The sequence below is a fragment of the Salvelinus fontinalis genome, chromosome 13, assembly GCF_029448725.1.
Source record: "Salvelinus fontinalis isolate EN_2023a chromosome 13, ASM2944872v1, whole genome shotgun sequence".
Lineage (NCBI taxonomy): Eukaryota > Metazoa > Chordata > Actinopteri > Salmoniformes > Salmonidae > Salvelinus > Salvelinus fontinalis.
The window spans coordinates 2,844,585-2,862,792 of NC_074677.1; the positions used below are offsets into that span (position 1 = coordinate 2,844,585).

Sequence of the window (18,208 nt, forward strand, 5' to 3'; positions counted from 1 at the left end):
GGAGCCGTGGTAACCAAACAGACTCGCTAGATATCTACAGTAGGAGCCGTGGTAACCAAACAGACTCGCTAGATGGCTACAGTAGGAGCCGTGGTAACCAAACAGACTCGCTAGATGGCTACAGTAGGAGCCGTGGTAACCAAACAGACTCGCTAGTTTAGCTACAGTAGGAGCCGTGGTAACCAAACAGACTCGCTAGATGGCTACAGTAGGAGCCGTGGTAACCAAACAGACTCGCTAGATGGCTACAGTAGGAGCCGTGGTAACCAAACAGACTCGCTAGATGGCTACAGTAGGAGCCGTCGTAACCAAACAGACTCGCTAGTTTAGCTACAGTAGAAGCCGTGGTAACCAAACAGACTCGCTAGATGGCTACAGTAGGAGCCGTGGTAACCAAACAGACTCGCTAGATGGCTACAGTAGGAGCCGTGGTAACCAAACAGACTCGCTAGATGGCTACAGTAGGAGCCGTGGTAACCAAACAGACTCGCTAGATGGCTACAGTAGGAGCCGTGGTAACCAAACAGACTCGCTAGATGGCTACAGTAGGAGCCGTGGTAACCAAACAGACTCGCTAGATGGCTACAGTAGGAGCCGTGGTAACCAAACAGACTCGCTAGATGGCTACAGTAGGAGCCGTGGTAACCAAACAGACTCGCTAGTTTAGCTACAGTAGGAGCAGTGGTAACCAAACAGACTCGCTAGATGGCTACAGTAGGAGCCGTGGTAACCAAACAGACTCGCTAGATGGCTACAGTAGGAGCCGTGGTAACCAAACAGACTCGCTAGATATCTACAGTAGGAGCCGTGGTAACCAAACAGACTCGCTAGATGGCTACAGTAGGAGCCGTGGTAACCAAACAGACTCGCTAGATGGCTACAGTAGGAGCCGTGGTAACCAAACAGACTCGCTAGATATCTACAGTAGGAGCCGTGGTAACCAAACAGACTCGCTAGATGGCTACAGTAGGAGCCGTGGTAACCAAACAGACTCGCTAGATGGCTACAGTAGGAGCCGTGGTAACCAAACAGACTCGCTAGATATCTACAGTAGGAGCCGTGGTAACCAAACAGACTCGCTAGATGGCTACAGTAGGAGCCGTGGTAACCAAACAGACTCGCTAGATGGCTACAGTAGGAGCCGTGGTAACCAAACAGACTCGCTAGTTTAGCTACAGTAGGAGCCGTGGTAACCAAACAGACTCGCTAGTTTAGCTAACCAAACCATCATTCCTAGCTTGCTATTATGAAAATCGAATGTAACAATGCCAATAATGTTTTCAATTCGACTTTAGCTTTCAAAAGCAGCTCAAACATAGAACATGAACTATTGAGTGCTCGCAGTTCACATACGACGGCTCCTGTCTGCCATGTTGGAAGACCAGCGCATGAATTCATCCGACAACGGCAGAGTTGCTAACCCAAACTGCGTGATAACGGTGCCTAAAACGAGTTGATTCTTCACCACTCTCATTTCCTGTGTGCTCTATCTAACAAGGCAAGAAAGACAACGGGGAAAACACGTTTACAGATTCCCCGCAATCGTGAAACACCATTGGTGACAGTGACACCAATGAGATAAGACTCAAGAACTGTCAGAAAAGCGAAGAAACCTTTTTGCCTGTCAAGAACTGAACCCAGACAGCTATCAGTACACGGTCTGCTTCGATCATTTCATCACTGGTGAATCAAGTCTGATCGATTTCTAGTTTAGTTCAGCTGTTATGCGAACCAGGTGTTAACAACACTAAATTAGCTGGATAGTTTATAGTCTAGTCGAGTGAGTTTCGAGTTTTGGGGTAGGCATTTTTTGTCACCATAAAAATGCACTTTTATAACAAATGATTGCATGCCTCTATCATCGCATTTGCAGACTAACGTAAACCTAGCTACTATTCCTCATGTAATGAGTAGAATTGATATTTTACACTATTCGAAAACGCGTAGTGGCATAGGTTTATAGGCTATATCAGAGACGTTTCTTTCCTTTGCGCAGGAAAAATGTGGCGTTTGATAAACATTTGATGCAATTCTACAACACGTTATAAGCGTTATATGACGAGACATTAGCAGAATATTTTTAATACGAGGGTAGCCTACACTTACTCTACTAACAACATATCACACTAAACACCTTGTCTTGAATGCAACTATGTAATCTAGAATATTACCTTAATTTGACAAAAAACTGGATTCCTTCTAGCCATGACCGTGAAGAAGGGAGACGCAAATGGTACAGTGTGACGTCCATACAGCCTGCAGGACAATCTTGACCCAAAGACTCCAGTGGGTATTATATATCATATGATAATCCAATGCTCATTTGTTGAGCACTTTATTCATAAGGGTGGAAAATGTATGGACATTACAGAATAGGACAAAGGCATCAACGAGATAGGACAACCTCCTGTGTTGACTATTGATTGTTCCAGCCCAACAATACATTTAATCTTTATATGACACTAAAACACCCGAATGAATTTAACCAAACCAAACAATTAAGAGCCCTGATGGTATAGGTGACATAAATAACAGCTGGTGTGCTTTTCATTTGTTTATGTACTACTGTAGGTTCACCAGCGGACCTCTAGACCGGATTCCCACTGTGAAGATGAGCAACTCAGCAGCATCAGATTCTACCTTTACTACTTAGTCCTTTTCCAGATATGACAGGAGACATCCCTCAGTTAGACTAGATGGTTGTAATATGATGTGGATATGACAGGAGACTCCCTCAGTTAGACTAGATGGTTGTAATATGATGTGGATATGACAGGAGACTCCCTCAGTTAGACTAGATGGTTGTAATATGATGTGGATATGACAGGAGACATCCCTCAGTTAGACTAGATGGTTGTAATATGATGTGGATATGACAGGAGACATCCCTTAGTTAGACTAGATGGTTGTTATATGATGTGGATATGACAGGAGACATCCCTTAGTTGGGGATACTGGAGGACTGGAGTTGGGCTGTTGGGGGTACTGGAGGACTGGAGTTGGGCTGTTGGGGGTACTGGAGGACTGGAGTTGGGCTGTTGGGGATACTGGAGGACTGGAGTTGGGCCGTTGGGGGGTACTGGAGGACTGGAGATGGGCTGTTGGGGGTACTGGAGGACGGAACCACTGCTGTAGGTAGATGGCTGCATTGGCGTTGCATGCCATTAACAGCTGCAAAATGGGTTCACATGGCTGATATCCTGAAAAGAATTATGACAATCAAATAAAACTAATTGGAGAGCTTATGCCTGAACAAAAAGGTCATGTTCATTTAAGAATACAACACAAAAACATCAGAGAGATTTCCCTCTTTATTGCAGGATTGGGATCCAGCAGCATACCACCCTGCATACCACTACTGGCTTGCTTCTGAAGCTAAGCAGGGTTGGTCCTGGTCAGTCCCTGGATGGGAGACCAGATGCTGCTGGAAGTGGTGTTGGAGTGCCAGTAGGAAGCACTCTTTCCTCTGGTCTAAAAAATATCCCAATGCCCCAGGGCAGTGATTGGGGACACTGTCCTGTGTAGGGTGGCGTCTTTCGGATGGGACGTTAAACGGGTGTCCTGACTCTCTGAGGTCATTAAAGATCCCATGGCACTTATCGTAAGAGTAGGGGTGTTAACCCCGGTGTCCTGGCTAAATTCCCAATCTGGCCCTCAAACCATCATGGTCACCTAATAATCCCCAGTTTACAATTGGCTCATTCATCCCCCTCCTCTCCCCTGTAACTATTCCCCAGGTCGTTGCTGCAAATGAGAACGTGTTCTCAGTCAACTTACCTGGTAAAATAAAATAAAAATAAAAAATCTGTGATTAATCAACAGACACGAGTTAATCTTGAAAAATAGTTTCGTTAACAATTAAAACAAGTTTAATTAAACACTTTAACTTCAAAGAATCAACACTATTTCGTATCATTTCAAAGTATACAAATAAGCGAACTCGTTGTAAAGGTTAGACAGTTTATTAACAAGAAGACTATTATTACTAAAGCAGCATTTCAGGAGAAGAAAAACCAGCCAATACCAGAGGTGGTCAACCTCGCTCAGCTGCTCATTGATCTACTGGGGAGCAGACTTCTGTTCCAGCCCAGCAATAGCACCTTGATTAGGTTTGTTAGTGCTGGTCTGGAACACCCAGCAGGGGTGACCTGCTCCAGTTGTAATAGCAATAAAAGAAGCGTCTCTTTTTCAAAGACCCTGTCTTTTAAAGATAATTCGTAAACATCTAAATAACTTCCCAGATCTTCATTGTAAAGGGTTTAAACACTGTTTCCCTGCAGATCTTCATTGTAAAGGGTTTAAACACTGTATCCCCATGCTTGTTCAATGAACCATAAACAATTAAAGAACATGCACCTGTGGAACGGTCGTTAAGACACTAACAGCTTACAGACGGTAGGCAATTAAGGTCACAGTTATGAAAACGTGGGACACTAAAGAGACCTTTCTACTGACTCTGAAAAACACCAAAAGAAAGATGCCCAGGGTCCCTGCTCATCTGCGTGAACGTGCAGTAGGCATGCTGCAAGGAGGCATGAGGACTGCAGATGTGGCCAGGGCAATAAATTGCAATGTCCGTACTGTGAGACGCCTAAGACAGCGCTACAGAGAGTCAGGACGGACAGCTGATCGTCCTCGCAGTTGCAGACCACGTGTAACAACACCTGCACAGGGGAAGCGACGGGGGAAGCGGGGTCATGTCATGACAACTTTTATAAAATGATGATATGAAAAGATATACTTTCTGTGTGAACATGTCCAAATGATCCAATAGATTATAATTTTCTGGTAAAAAGGTGGATGACAAAGCCCCACCCACACACCTGCCTTTACACAAAGCCCCACCCACACACCTGCCTTTACACAAAGCCCCACACACACACCTGCCTTTACACAAAGCCCCAACCACACACCTGCCTTTACACAAAGCCCCACCCACACACCAGCCTTTACACAAAGCCCCACCCACACACCTGCCTTTACACAAAGCCCCACCCACACGCCCGCCTTTACATAAAGCGCCACCCACACACCTGCCTTTACATCAAGCCCCACCCACAACACCCGCCTTTACACAAAGCCTCGTCCACACACCTACCTTTACATAAAGCCCCACCCACCCACACATCTGCCTTCACACAAAGCCCCACCCACAAACCTGCCTTTACACAAAGCCCCACCCACCCACCTTCACACAAAGCCTCTTCCACACACACATACAGTGCCTTGTGAAAGTATTCATACCCCTTGCCGGTTTTCCTATTTTGTTGTATTACAACCTGTAATTTAAATTGATTTTTACTTGGATTTCATGTAATGGACATACACAAAATAGTCCAAATTGGTGAAGTGAAGATAAAAAGATAACTTGTTAATAAAAATTAAACAAAATAAAAACAGAAAAGTGGTGTGTGTATATGTATTCACCCCCTTTGCTATGAAGCCCCTAAATAAGATCTGGTGCAACCAAATACCTTCAGAAGTCACATAATTAGTTCAATAATGTCCACCTGTGTGAAATCTGTGTCACATCACATGATCCGTCACACGATCTCAGTATATATACACCTGTTCTGAAATGCCCCAGAGTCTGCAACACCAGTAAGCAAGGGGAAACACCAAGCAAGCGGAAACACCAAGCAAGCGGCACCATGAAGACCAAGGAGCTCTCAAAACAGGTCAGGGACAAAGTTGTAGAGAAGTACAGATCAGGGTTGGGTTATTAAAAAAAATCCAAAACTTTGAACATCCCACAGAGCACCATTAAATCCATTATTAAAAAATGGAAAGAATATGGCACCACAACAAACCTGCCAAGAGAGGACCGCCCACCAAAACTCACAGACCAGGCAAGGAAGGCTTTAATCAGAGAGGCAACAAAGAGACCAAAGATAACCCTGAAGGAGCTGCAAAGCTGCACAGCGGAGACTGGAGTATCTGTCCATAGGACCACTTTAAGCCGTACACTCCACAGAGCTGGGCTTTACGGAAGAGTGGCCAGAAAAAAGACATTGCTTATAGAAAGAAATAAGCAAACACGTTTGTTGTTCACCAAAAGGCACGTGGGAGACTCCCCAAACATATGGAAGAAGGTACTCTGGTCAGGTGAGACTAAGATTGAGCTTTTTGGCCATCAAGGAAAACGCTATGTCTGGCACAAACCCAACACCTCTCATCACCCCGAGGACACCATCCCTACAGTGAAGCACGGTGGTGGCAGCATCATGCCGTGGGGATTTCTTTCATCAGCAGGGACTGGGAAACTGGTCAGAATTGAAGGAATGATGGATGGCGCTAAATACAGGGAAATTCTTGAGGGAAACCTGTTTCAGTCTTTCAGAGATTTGAGACTGGGACAGAGGTTCACCTTCCAGCAGGACAATGACCCTAAACATACTGCTAAAGCAACACTAGAGTGGTTTAAGGGGAAACATTTAAATGTCTTGGAATGGCCTAGTCAAAGCCCAGACCTCAATCCAATTGAGAATCTGTGGTATGACTTATAGATTGCTGTACACCAGCGGAACCCATCCAACTTGAAGGAGCTGGAGCAGTTTTGCCTTGCAGAATGGGCAAACATCCCAGTGGCCAGATGTGCCAAGCTTAGACAGAGACATACCCCAAGAGACTTGCAGCTGTAATTGCTGCCAAAGGTGGCTCTACAAAGTATTGACTTTGGGGGGGATAGTTATGCACGCTCAAGTTCTGTTTTATGGTCTTGTTTCTTAAAATATTTTGCATCTTCAAAGTAGTTGGCATGTTGTGTAAATCAAATGATACAAACCCCCCAACAATATATTTCTAATTCCAGGTTGAAAGGCAACAAAATAGGAAAAATGCAGAGGGGGGTGAATACTTTCGCAAGACACTGTACATGTAATAGGCTGCACTTCTTTAGAATTATGAAGCCTCGTAGATTGAGTCATTGAGCTGCAGTGTACCATTCATTATGAAGCCTTGTAGATTGAGTCATTGAGCTGCAGTGAACCATTCATTATGAAGCCTTGTAGATTGAGTCATTGAGCTGCAGTGAACCATTCATTATGAAGCCTTGTAGATTGAGTCATTGAGCTGCAGTGAACCATTCATTATGAAGCCTTGTAGATTGAGTCATTGAGCTGCAGTGTACCATTCATTATGAAGCCTTGTAGATTGAGTCATTGAGCTGCAGTGAACCATTCATTATGAAGCCTTGTAGATTGAGTCATTGAGCTGCAGTGAACCATTCATTATGAAGCCTTGTAGATTGAGTCATTGAGCTGCAGTGTACCATTCATTATGAAGCCTTGTAGATTGAGTCATTGAGCTGCAGTGTACCATTCATTATGAAGCATTGTAGATTGAGTCATTGAGCTGCAGTGTACCATTCATTATGAAGCCTTGTAGATTGAGTCATTGAGCTGCAGTGTACCATTCATTATGAAGCCTTGTAGATTGAGTCATTGAGCTGCAGTGTACCATTCATTATGAAGCCTTGTAGATTGAGTCATTGAGCTGCAGTGTACCATTCATTATGAAGCCTTGTAGATTGAGTCATTGAGCTGCAGTGTACCATTCATTATGAAGCCTTGTAGATTGAGTCATTGAGCTGCAGTGAACCATTCATTATGAAGCCTTGTAGATTGAGTCATTGAGCTGCAGTGAACCATTCATTATGAAGCCTTGTAGATTGAGTCATTGAGCTGCAGTGAACCATTCATTATGAAGCCTTGTAGATTGAGTCATTGAGCTGCAGTGAACCATTCATTATGAAGCCTGGTAGATTGAGTCATTGAGCTGCAGTGTACCATTAATTATGAAGCCTTGTAGATTGAGTCATTGAGCTGCAGTGAACCATTCATTATGGCGCCTTGTAGATTGAGTCATTGAGCTGCAGTGTACCATTAATTATGAAGCCTTGTAGATTGAGTCATTGAGCTGCAGTGAACCATTCATTATGAAGCCTTGTAGATTGAGTCATTGAGCTGCAGTGAACCATTCATTATGAAGCCTTGTAGATTGAGTCATTGAGCTGCAGTGAACCATTAATTATGAAGCCTTGTAGATTGAGTCATTGAGCTGCAGTGAACCATTCATTATGGAGCCTTGTAGATTCAGTCATTGAGCTGCAGTGAACCATTCATTATGGAGCCTAGTAGATTGAGTCATTGAGCTGCAGTGAACCATTCATTATGAAGCCTTGTAGATTGAGTCATTGAGCTGCAGTGAACCATTAATTATGAAGCCTTGTAGATTGAGTCATGGAGCTGCAGTGAACCATTCATTATGGAGCCTTGTAGATTCAGTCATTGAGCTGCAGTGAACCATTCATTATGGAGCCTAGTAGATTGAGTCATTGAGCTGCAGTGAACCATTCATTGGGATGTACTGCTGTCTGATCTGGCTGTTGTTCACCCAATAAAAATACACACAAAACAACAACAACTTGAAGGGGTACCAGAGTGTATGAAAAATAAAAGCATGAATATAAACAAGAACAGATTGTCAAAGTTTATTCTTAGCTTGGTTTAAACATGATTACACAAATATAAAGATAAACTGCATTTGAAAACACATGCATATATAAACATGATCAAAATACTAAATAATAGTTCTGAGCATCAGTTATTATTGAGTTGTTCTAAAGTGATACACAGATAGACAGGCTACAGGCAGACAGACTACAGGCAGACAGACTACAGGCAGACAGGAAAACTACAGGCAGACAGACTACAGGCAGACAGGCAAACTACAGGTAGACAGGCTACAGGCAGACAGACTACAGGCAGACAGGCAAACTACAGGCAGACAGACTACAGGCAGACAGACAGGCTACAGGCAGGCAGACTACAGGCAGACAGACAAACTACAGGCAGACAGGCTACAGGCAGACAGAAAGACTACAGGCAAACTACAGGCAGGCAGACTACAGGCAGACAGGCAAACTACAGGCAGACAGGCTACAGGCAGACAGGCAAACTACAGGCAGACAAACTACAGGCAGGCAGACTACAGGCAGACAGACAAACTACAGGCAGACAGGCTACAGGCAGACTACAGGCTGACAGACAGAACCTACAGGCAGATAGACAACAGGCAGACAGGCAAACAGACTACAGGCAGAGAGACAGAACAACAGACAGGAAATAGGGTTCCATACACCTAGTACCAATACTATAGTATAAAACACATAGCATCAATACTGTAGTATAAAACACAAAGCATCATGCATAATAGAAATATAATATTAGAGTTTTGCTATAATTTACATGGTGTGTGTGTGTTCTGTAGGGTTGTGTGTTAAGGAAGTGTTTACACAGGCAGCCCATTTCTGATATATTTTTTTCACTAATTGGTCTTTTGACCAATCAGATCATCTCTGAAAAAGATCTGTGATAACGTCAGATGTGATTGGTCAACATACCAATTAAGGGAAGAAGTATCAGAACTGGGCTGCCTGTGTAAACGCAGCCCAACTGTCCCAGACTGATGTAACATTCTGTCCCATTATTACAGCGACACAGACACACAGAGCCTTCAGAAACTATTCATCCTCTTGACTTCCTCCACATGTTGTTGTGTTACAGCCTCGATTCAACATGGATACAAGTGTAATGTTCTGTCACTGGTCTACACACAATATCCCATAACGTCAAAGTGGAATTATGTTTTTAGCATTTTTTTTTTTACAAATTAATACAGAATAAAAATCTGAAATGTCAAGAAGTATTCAACCCTTTTGTTCATAAAGCCTACATATGTTCAGTATTAAAATGTTCTTAAAGCCTACATATGTTCAGTATTAAAATGTTCATAAAGCCTACATATGTTCAGTATTAAAATGTTCATAAAGCCTACATATGTTCAGTATTAAAATGTTCATAAAGCCTACATATGTTCAGTATTAAAATGCTCTTAACAAGTCACAAAATAAGTTGCATGGACTCACACTGTGTACAATAATAGTGTTTAACATGATTTGTAAATGACTAGCCCATCCTCTGTACCACACACATAGTTATCTGTAAGGTCCCTCAGTCGAGCAGTGAATTTCAAACAGATTCAACCACAAAGACCAGGGAGGTTCTCCAATGCCTCGCAAAGAAGGGCACCAATTGATAGATGGGTCAAAATAATTAAAAACAGACATTGAATATCCCTTTCAGCATGGTGAAGTTATTAATTACACTTTGGATGGTGTATCACTACACCCAGTCACTACAAAGATACAGGCGTCCTTCCTAACTCAGTTGCCGGAGAGGAAGGAAACCATTCGGGGATTTCACCATGAGTCCAATGGTGACTTTAAAACAGTTACAGAGTTTAATGGCTGTGACAGGATGAAACGGAGGATGGATCAACAACATTGTAGTTACTCCACTATACTAACCTAAATGACAGAGTACAAAGAAGGAAGCCTGTACAGAATAAAAATATTCCGAAACATGCATCCTGTTTGCAATAAGACACTAAAGCAAAACTGCAAAAAATGTGTCAAAGAAATTCACTTTATGTCCTGAATACAAAGTGTTTTGTTTGGGGTAAATCCAACACTTAATATTGTCTAGCATGGTGGTGGTTGCATCATGTTAGGGGTATGCTTGTCATCGGCAAGGACTAGGGAGTTTATTTTTAAGGTAAATGAAACAGAATAGAGCTTAGGCAAAGTTCTAGAGGAACACTTGGTTCAATCTGCTTTCCAACAAACACTGGGAGGACAAATTCACCCTTCAGAAAGACAATAACCTAAAACACAAGGCCAAATCTACACTGCAGTTGCTTACCAAGATGAATGTTCCTGAGTGGCCGAGTTACAGCTTTGACTTAAATCGTCTTGAAAATCTATGGCAAGACTTGAAAATGGTTGTCTAGCAATGATCAACAACCAATTTGACAGAGCTTAAAGCATTTTTTAAGAATAATGGGCACATATTGTACAATCCAGGTGTGCACAACTGTTGTACAACTGAATGTCTTCAACTGAAATGTGTCTTCCGCATTTAACCCAACCCCTCTGAATCAGAGAGGTGAGGCGGGCTGCCTTAATCGACATCCACGTCTTCAGCGCCCGGAGAACAGTGGGTTAACTGCCTTGCTCAGAATGACAGATTTTTGATAGTTGCTTCAATATATCCACATAATTTTGTCAGCTCAGGGATTCGATCCAGCAACCTTTCAGTTACTGGCCCAATGCTCTAACCACGAGGCTACCTGCCACCCCAGTTAACCCACTCTTAGTTAGCCAGATTCCCCGCTGTAATCGCTGATTATAACATGAATACTTTCAGTTGATGTCGGAAGTTTACATACACCTTACCCAAATACATTTAAACTCAAGTTTTTCACAATTCCTGACATTTAATCCTAGTAACAATTCCCTGTCTTAGGTCAGTTAGGATCAGCACTTTATTTTAAGAATGTGAAATGTCAGAATAATAGTAGAGAGTGATTTATTTCAGCTTTTATTTCTTTCATCACATTTCCAGTGGGTCACAAATTTACATACACTCAATTAGTATTTGTTAGCATTGCCTTTAAATTGTTTAACTTGGGTCAAACTTTTCGGGTAGCCTTCCACAAGCTTCCCACAATAAGTTGGGTGAATTTTGGCCCATTCCTCCTGACAGAGCTGGTGTAACTGAGTCAGGTTTGTAGGCCTCCTTGCTCACACACGCTTTTTCAGTTCTGCCCACACATTTTCTATAGGATTGAGGTCAGGGCTTTGTGATGGCCACTCCGATACCTTGACTTTGTTGTCCTTAAGGCATTTTGCTACAACTTTGGAAGTATGCTTGGGGTCATTGTCCATTTGGAAGACCCATTTGCAACTAAGCTTTAACTTCCTGACTGATGACTTGAGATGTTGCTTCAATATATCCACATAATTTTCCTCCCTCATGATGCCATCTATTTTGTGAAGTGCACCAGTCCCTCCTGCAGCAAAGCACCCCCACAACATGATGCTGCCACCCCCGTGCTTCACGGTTGGGATGGTGTTCTTCGGCTTGCAAGCCTCCCCCATTTTCCTCCAAACATAACGATGTTCATTATGGCCAAACAGTTCTATTTTTGTTTCATCAGACCAGAGGACATTTCTCCAAAAAGTACGATCTTTGTCCCCATGTGCAGTTGCAAACCGTATTCTGGCTTTTTTATGGTGGTTTTGGAGCAGTGGCTTCTTCCTTGCTGAGCGGCCTTTCAGGTTATGTTGATATAGGACTCGTTTTACTGTGGATATAGATACTTTTGTACCTGTTTCCTCCAGCATCTTCACAAGGTTCTTTGCTGTTGTTCTGGGATTGATTTGCACTTTTTGCACCAAAGTACGTTCATCTCTAGAAGACAGAACGCGTCTCCTTCCTGAGCGGTATGACGGCTGCGTGGTCCCATGGTGTTTATACTTGCGTACTATTGTTTGTACAGATGAACGTGGTACCGTCAGACGTTTGGAAATTGCTCCCAAGGATGAACCAGACTTGTGGAGGTCTACAATTTTTTTATGAGGTCTTGGCTGATTTCTTTTGATTTTCCCATGATGTCAAGCAAAGAGGCACTGAGTTTGAAGGTAGGACTTGAAATACATCCACAGGTACACCTCCAATTGTCTCAAATTATGTCAATTAGCCTATCAGAAGCTTTTAAAGCCATGACACCATTTTCTGGAATTTTCCAAGCTGTTTAAAGGCACAGTCAACTTAGTGTATGTAAACTTCTGACCCACTGGAATTGTGATACAGTGAATTATAAGTGAAATAATCTGTCTGTAAACAATTGTTGGACAATTACTTGTGTCATGCACAAAGTAGATGTCCTAACCGACTTGCCAAAACTATAGTTTGTTAACAAGACATTTGTGGAGTGGTTGAAAAATGAGTTTTAATGACTCCAACATAAGTGTATGTAAACTTCCAACTTCAAATGTACCTAATGTCAAAACCTTCCACTTTGACATTACTGAGTATGTTGTGTAGATCGGTGACAATTAAATGCATTTTAATCCCACTTGGCAACACAACAAAATGTGGAATAAGTCAAGTTGTGTGAATACTTTATGAAGGCTCTGTATGTATGTTATAACTGGTCAATTCTATTACAACTGCTGATGTGGAGGAATATTCTGTTAATCTTTCATGCCTCACAATTTAGCAGCCTGCAAGTTAAACAACACGTTGAGAAATTGTACCACTTATAAAGAAGATTGTTTGTTGATATATGTAGGCATAACTAACAAAGATACATGCTTATGGGAAGAGAAAGGCAGGTGTGAGGTATACAGGGACGAAAGGCAACTGAAGATTCTCTCTCCTGTGAAAGGGAAGAAGGGAGGGAGAAAGGAGGGAGAGGAGAGGGGGAAGGAGAGAGGGGAGGAGAGAGGAAGAGAACACTAGCCACAGTGTCCTTAGTACCACATCATGTATCTCTCTATCTCCTGTCGTCAAGGGCCAGTGTCCTCAGTACCACATCATGTATCTCTATCTCTTGTCGTCAAGGGCCAGTGTCCTCAGTACCACATCATGTATCTCTCTCTCCTGTCGTCAAGGGCCAGTGTCCTCAGTACCACATCATGTATCTCTCTCTCCTGTCGTCAAGGGCCAGTGTCCTCAGTACCACATCATGTATCTCTCTCTCCTGTCGTCAAGGGCCAGTGTCCTCAGTACCACATCATGTATCTCTCTCTCCTGTCGTCAAGGGCCAGTGTCCTCAGTACCACATCATGTATCTCTATCTCTTGTCGTCAAGGGCCAGTGTCCTCAGTACCACATCATGTATCTCTCTCTCCTGTCGTCAAGGGCCAGTGTCCTCAGTACCACATCATGTATCTCTCTCTCTCCTGTCGTCAAGGGCCAGTGTCCTCAGTACCACATCATGTATCTCTCTCTCCTGTCGTCAAGGGCCAGTGTCCTCAGTACCACATCATGTATCTCTCTCTCCTGTCGTCAAGGGCCAGTGTCCTCAGTACCACATCATGTATCTCTCTCTCCTGTTGTCAAGGGCCAGTCTCCTCAGTACCACATCATGTATCTCTCTCTCCTGTCGTCAAGGGCCAGTGTCCTCAGTACCACATCATGTATCTCTATATCTCCAGTCGTCAAGGGCCACAGTGTCTACTGGGTTACATCCTGGGAAACCAGCCAATCAGTGGCCAGCTAGGTTCAAGGGAGACAGGTAACACCCAGGAGAGGAAGTGGAGGGGCGGAGTCTGAGTCTCGTTCCCTGTTGTGTAGAGTCTACAACCCATCAAGTCAGTTCATTATGTACTACTGTTGTGTATATAGTCTGTGACACGGTCTGTGTCTATAGTGTGTGTGTATGTAGTGTATCTATAGTGTGTGTGTATGTAGTGTGTGTGTGTGTGTCTATAGTGTGTGTGTATGTAGTGTGTATCTGTGTATCTATAGTGTGTATGTGTGTATCTATAGTGTGTGTGTATGTAGTGTGTGTGTGTGTGTGTGTCTATAGTGTGTGTGTATGTAGTGTGTATGTGTGTATCTTTAGTGTGTGTGTGTGTGTGTATGTAGTGTATATGTGTGTATCTTTAGTGTGTGTCTATAGTGTGTGTGTATGTAGTGTGTATGTGTGTATCTTTAGTGTGTGTCTATAGTGTGTGTGTATGTAGTGTGTGTGTGTGTATCTTTAGTGTGTGTCTATAGTGTGTGTATGTAGTGTATATGTGTGTATCTTTAGTGTGTGTGTATGTAGTGTGTGTGTGTGTGTCTATAGTGTGTGTGTATGTAGTGTGTGTGTGTGTGTCTATAGTGTGTGTGTATGTAGTGTATCTATAGTGTGTGTGTATGTAGTGTGTGTGTGTGTGTGTCTATAGTGTGTGTGTATCTGTGTATCTATAGTGTGTATGTGTGTATCTATAGTGTGTGTGTATGTAGTGTGTGTGTGTGTGTGTGTCTATAGTGTGTGTATGTAGTGTGTATGTGTGTATCTTTAGTGTGTGTGTGTGTGTGTGTGTATGTAGTGTGTATGTGTGTATCTTTAGTGTGTGTCTATAGTGTGTGTGTATGTAGTGTATATGTGTGTATCTTTAGTGTGTGTCTATAGTGTGTGTGTATGTAGTGTGTATGTGTGTATCTTTAGTGTGTGTCTATAGTGTGTGTGTATGTAGTGTGTGTGTGTGTATCTTTAGTGTGTGTCTATAGTGTGTGTGTATGTAGTGTATATGTGTGTATCTTTAGTGTGTGTGTATGTAGTGTGTGTGTGTGTGTCTATAGTGTGTGTGTATGTAGTGTATATGTGTGTATCTTTAGTGTGTGTCTATAGTGTGTGTGTATGTAGTGTGTGTGTGTGTATCTTTAGTGTGTGTCTATAGTGTGTGTGTATGTAGTGTATATGTGTGTATCTTTAGTGTGTGTGTATGTAGTGTGTGTGTGTGTGTCTATAGTGTGTGTGTATGTAGTGTGTGTGTGTGTGTCTATAGTGTGTGTGTATGTAGTGTGTGTGTGTGTGTCTATAGTGTGTGTGTATGTAGTGTGTGTGTGTGTGTCTATAGTGTGTGTGTATGTAGTGTGTGTGTGTGTGTATCTTTAGTGTGTGTCTATAGTGTGTGTGTATGTAGTGTGTGTGTGTGTATCTTTAGTGTGTGTCTATAGTGTGTGTGTATGTAGTGTGTATGTGTGTATCTTTAGTGTGTGTGTGTGTCTATAGTGTGTGTGTATGTAGTGTATCTATAGTGTGTGTGTATGTAGTGTGTATGTAGTGTGTGTGTGTGTGTCTATAGTGTGTGTGTATGTAGTGTATCTATAGTGTGTGTGTATGTAGTGTGTGTGTGTCTATAGTGTGTGTGTATGTAGTGTGTATCTGTGTATCTATAGTGTGTATGTGTGTATCTATAGTGTGTGTGTGTGTGTGTGTGTCTATAGTGTGTGTATGTAGTGTGTATGTGTGTATCTTTAGTGTGTGTGTGTGTGTGTATGTAGTGTATATGTGTGTATCTTTAGTGTGTGTCTATAGTGTGTGTGTGTATGTAGTGTGTATGTGTGTATCTTTAGTGTGTGTCTATAGTGTGTGTGTATGTAGTGTGTGTGTGTGTATCTTTAGTGTGTGTCTATAGTGTGTGTGTATGTAGTGTGTATGTGTGTATCTTTAGTGTGTGTCTATAGTGTGTGTGTATGTAGTGTGTGTGTGTGTGTGTCTATAGTGTGTGTGTATGTAGTGTGTGTGTGTGTGTGTCTATAGTGTGTGTGTATGTAGTGTGTATGTGTGTATCTTTAGTGTGTGTCTATAGTGTGTGTGTATGTAGTGTGTATGTGTGTATCTTTAGTGTGTGTCTATAGTGTGTGTGTATGTAGTGTATATGTGTGTATCTTTAGTGTGTGTGTGTGTGTCTATAGTGTGTGTGTATGTAGTGTATATGTGTGTATCTTTAGTGTGTGTGTATGTAGTGTGTGTGTGTGTGTCTATAGTGTGTGTGTATGTAGTGTGTGTGTGTGTGTCTATAGTGTGTGTGTATGTAGTGTGTGTGTGTGTGTCTATAGTGTGTGTGTATGTAGTGTGTATGTGTGTATCTTTAGTGTGTGTCTATAGTGTGTGTGTATATAGTGTGTGTGTGTGTATCTTTAGTGTGTGTCTATAGTGTGTGTGTATGTAGTGTGTATGTGTGTATCTTTAGTGTGTGTGTGTGTCTATAGTGTGTGTGTATGTAGTGTGTGTGTGTGTGTCTATAGTGTGTGTCTATAGTGTGTGTGTATGTAGTGTGTATGTGTGTATCTTTAGTGTGTGTCTATAGTGTGTGTGTATGTAGTGTGTGTGTGTGTGTATCTTTAGTGTGTGTCTATAGTGTGTGTGTATGTAGTGTGTATGTGTGTATCTTTAGTGTGTGTCTATAGTGTGTGTGTATGTAGTGTGTGTGTGTGTATCTTTAGTGTGTGTCTATAGTGTGTGTGTATGTAGTGTGTATGTGTGTATCTTTAGTGTGTGTCTATAGTGTGTGTGTATGTAGTGTGTGTGTGTGTGTCTATAGTGTGTGTGTATGTAGTGTGTGTGTGTGTGTCTATAGTGTGTGTGTATGTAGTGTGTATGTGTGTATCTTTAGTGTGTGTCTATAGTGTGTGTGTATGTAGTGTGTGTGTGTGTATCTTTAGTGTGTGTCTATAACCAGAGAACAGTATCCATGTCACTCAGGAGGTCTGAGCTCAGGGCTTCCTGGATGCTGGGCATTAGCTCCTCCCCATCGGTAGCCATGCACACCCCTGGGCCCGCCTCCAGGAATGCCATTGGCTGGCCTGCTGCAGAGTCACCTATCACAGCACATAATACAGTCATTAGAATGTTGTGGATGTTGCTAGAGATCCAAGATGTAATGCCAGAGATTGAGTTCATTTACACAGAGTACAACAAATTAACAACACCTTCCTAATAGTGAGTTGCAGCCCACTTTTGCCCCCCAAAAAAGCCTCAATTCGTCGGGGCATGGGACTCTACAAGGTGTGGAAAGTGTTCCACAGGGATGCTGGTCCATGTTGACTACAAATGCTTCCAACAGTTGTGTCAAGTTGGCAAAATGTCCTTTGGGTGGTGGACCATTCTGGATACACACAGTAAACTGTTGAGTGTGGAAAACCCAGCCTGGCATCTACTGCCATACCCTGTTCAAAGGCACCTACTGCCATACCCTGTTCAAAGGCACCTACTACCATACCCTGTTCAAAGGCACCTACTACCATACCCCGTTCAAAGGCACCTACTACCATACCCTGTTCAAAGGCACCTACTACCATACCCCGTTCAAAGGCACCTACTACCATACCCCATTCAAAGGCACCTACTACCATACCCCGTTCAAAGGCACCTACTGCCATACCCCGTTCAAAGGCACCTACTACCATACCCTGTTCAAAGGCACCTACTACCATACCCCGTTCAAAGGCACCTACTACCATACCCTGTTCAAAGGCACCTACTACCATACCCTGTTCAAAGGCACCTACTACCATACCCTGTTCAAAGGCACCTACTACCATACCCTGTTCAAAGGCACCTACTACCATACCCCGTTCAAAGGCACCTACTACCATACCCTGTTCAAAGGCACCTACTACCATACCCCGTTCAAAGGCACCTACTACCATACCCCATTCAAAGGCACCTACTACCATACCCCGTTCAAAGGCACCTACTACCATACCCTGTTCAAAGGCACCTACTACCATACCCCGTTCAAAGGCACCTACTACCATACCCTGTTCAAAGGCACCTACTGCCATACCCTGTTCAAAGGCAC

General features: G+C 42.8%; 2 protein-coding genes and 1 long non-coding RNA gene across 5 annotated transcripts in view; 1 reads left to right on the forward strand and 2 right to left on the reverse strand.

The window, feature by feature from the left end:
* LOC129867916 (inhibitor of apoptosis protein-like) overlaps positions 1 to 2,278 on the reverse strand; it is a 128,195-nt gene extending 125,917 nt beyond the window's left edge. For both annotated transcript variants that reach the window (XM_055941398.1, XM_055941397.1), the window contains exon 1: positions 2,172 to 2,278. In XM_055941398.1, coding sequence (XP_055797373.1) covers positions 2,172 to 2,207 — 36 coding nt within the window. In that variant the 5' untranslated portion in view covers positions 2,208 to 2,278. The remainder of the gene's footprint in view (positions 1 to 2,171) is intronic.
* Positions 489 to 5,404, forward strand: LOC129867918 (uncharacterized). Of its 2 annotated transcripts, none has more exons than XR_008761694.1 (3): positions 489 to 1,683; positions 2,204 to 2,286; positions 2,572 to 5,404. It is a non-coding gene; the product is annotated as an uncharacterized LOC129867918 (long non-coding RNA). The 2 variants fall into 2 exon arrangements; XR_008761695.1 differs by lacking the exon at positions 489 to 1,683 and adding an exon at positions 1,690 to 1,799.
* A 3,071-nt stretch (positions 5,405 to 8,475) lies between these two features.
* LOC129867917 (transcriptional coactivator YAP1-like) overlaps positions 8,476 to 18,208 on the reverse strand; it is a 67,435-nt gene continuing 57,702 nt past the window's right edge. Inside the window, exon 8 of the mRNA XM_055941405.1 lies at positions 8,476 to 17,225. Within this exon, the coding sequence (XP_055797380.1) occupies positions 17,077 to 17,225 (149 nt within the window). The 3' untranslated portion in view covers positions 8,476 to 17,076. The remainder of the gene's footprint in view (positions 17,226 to 18,208) is intronic.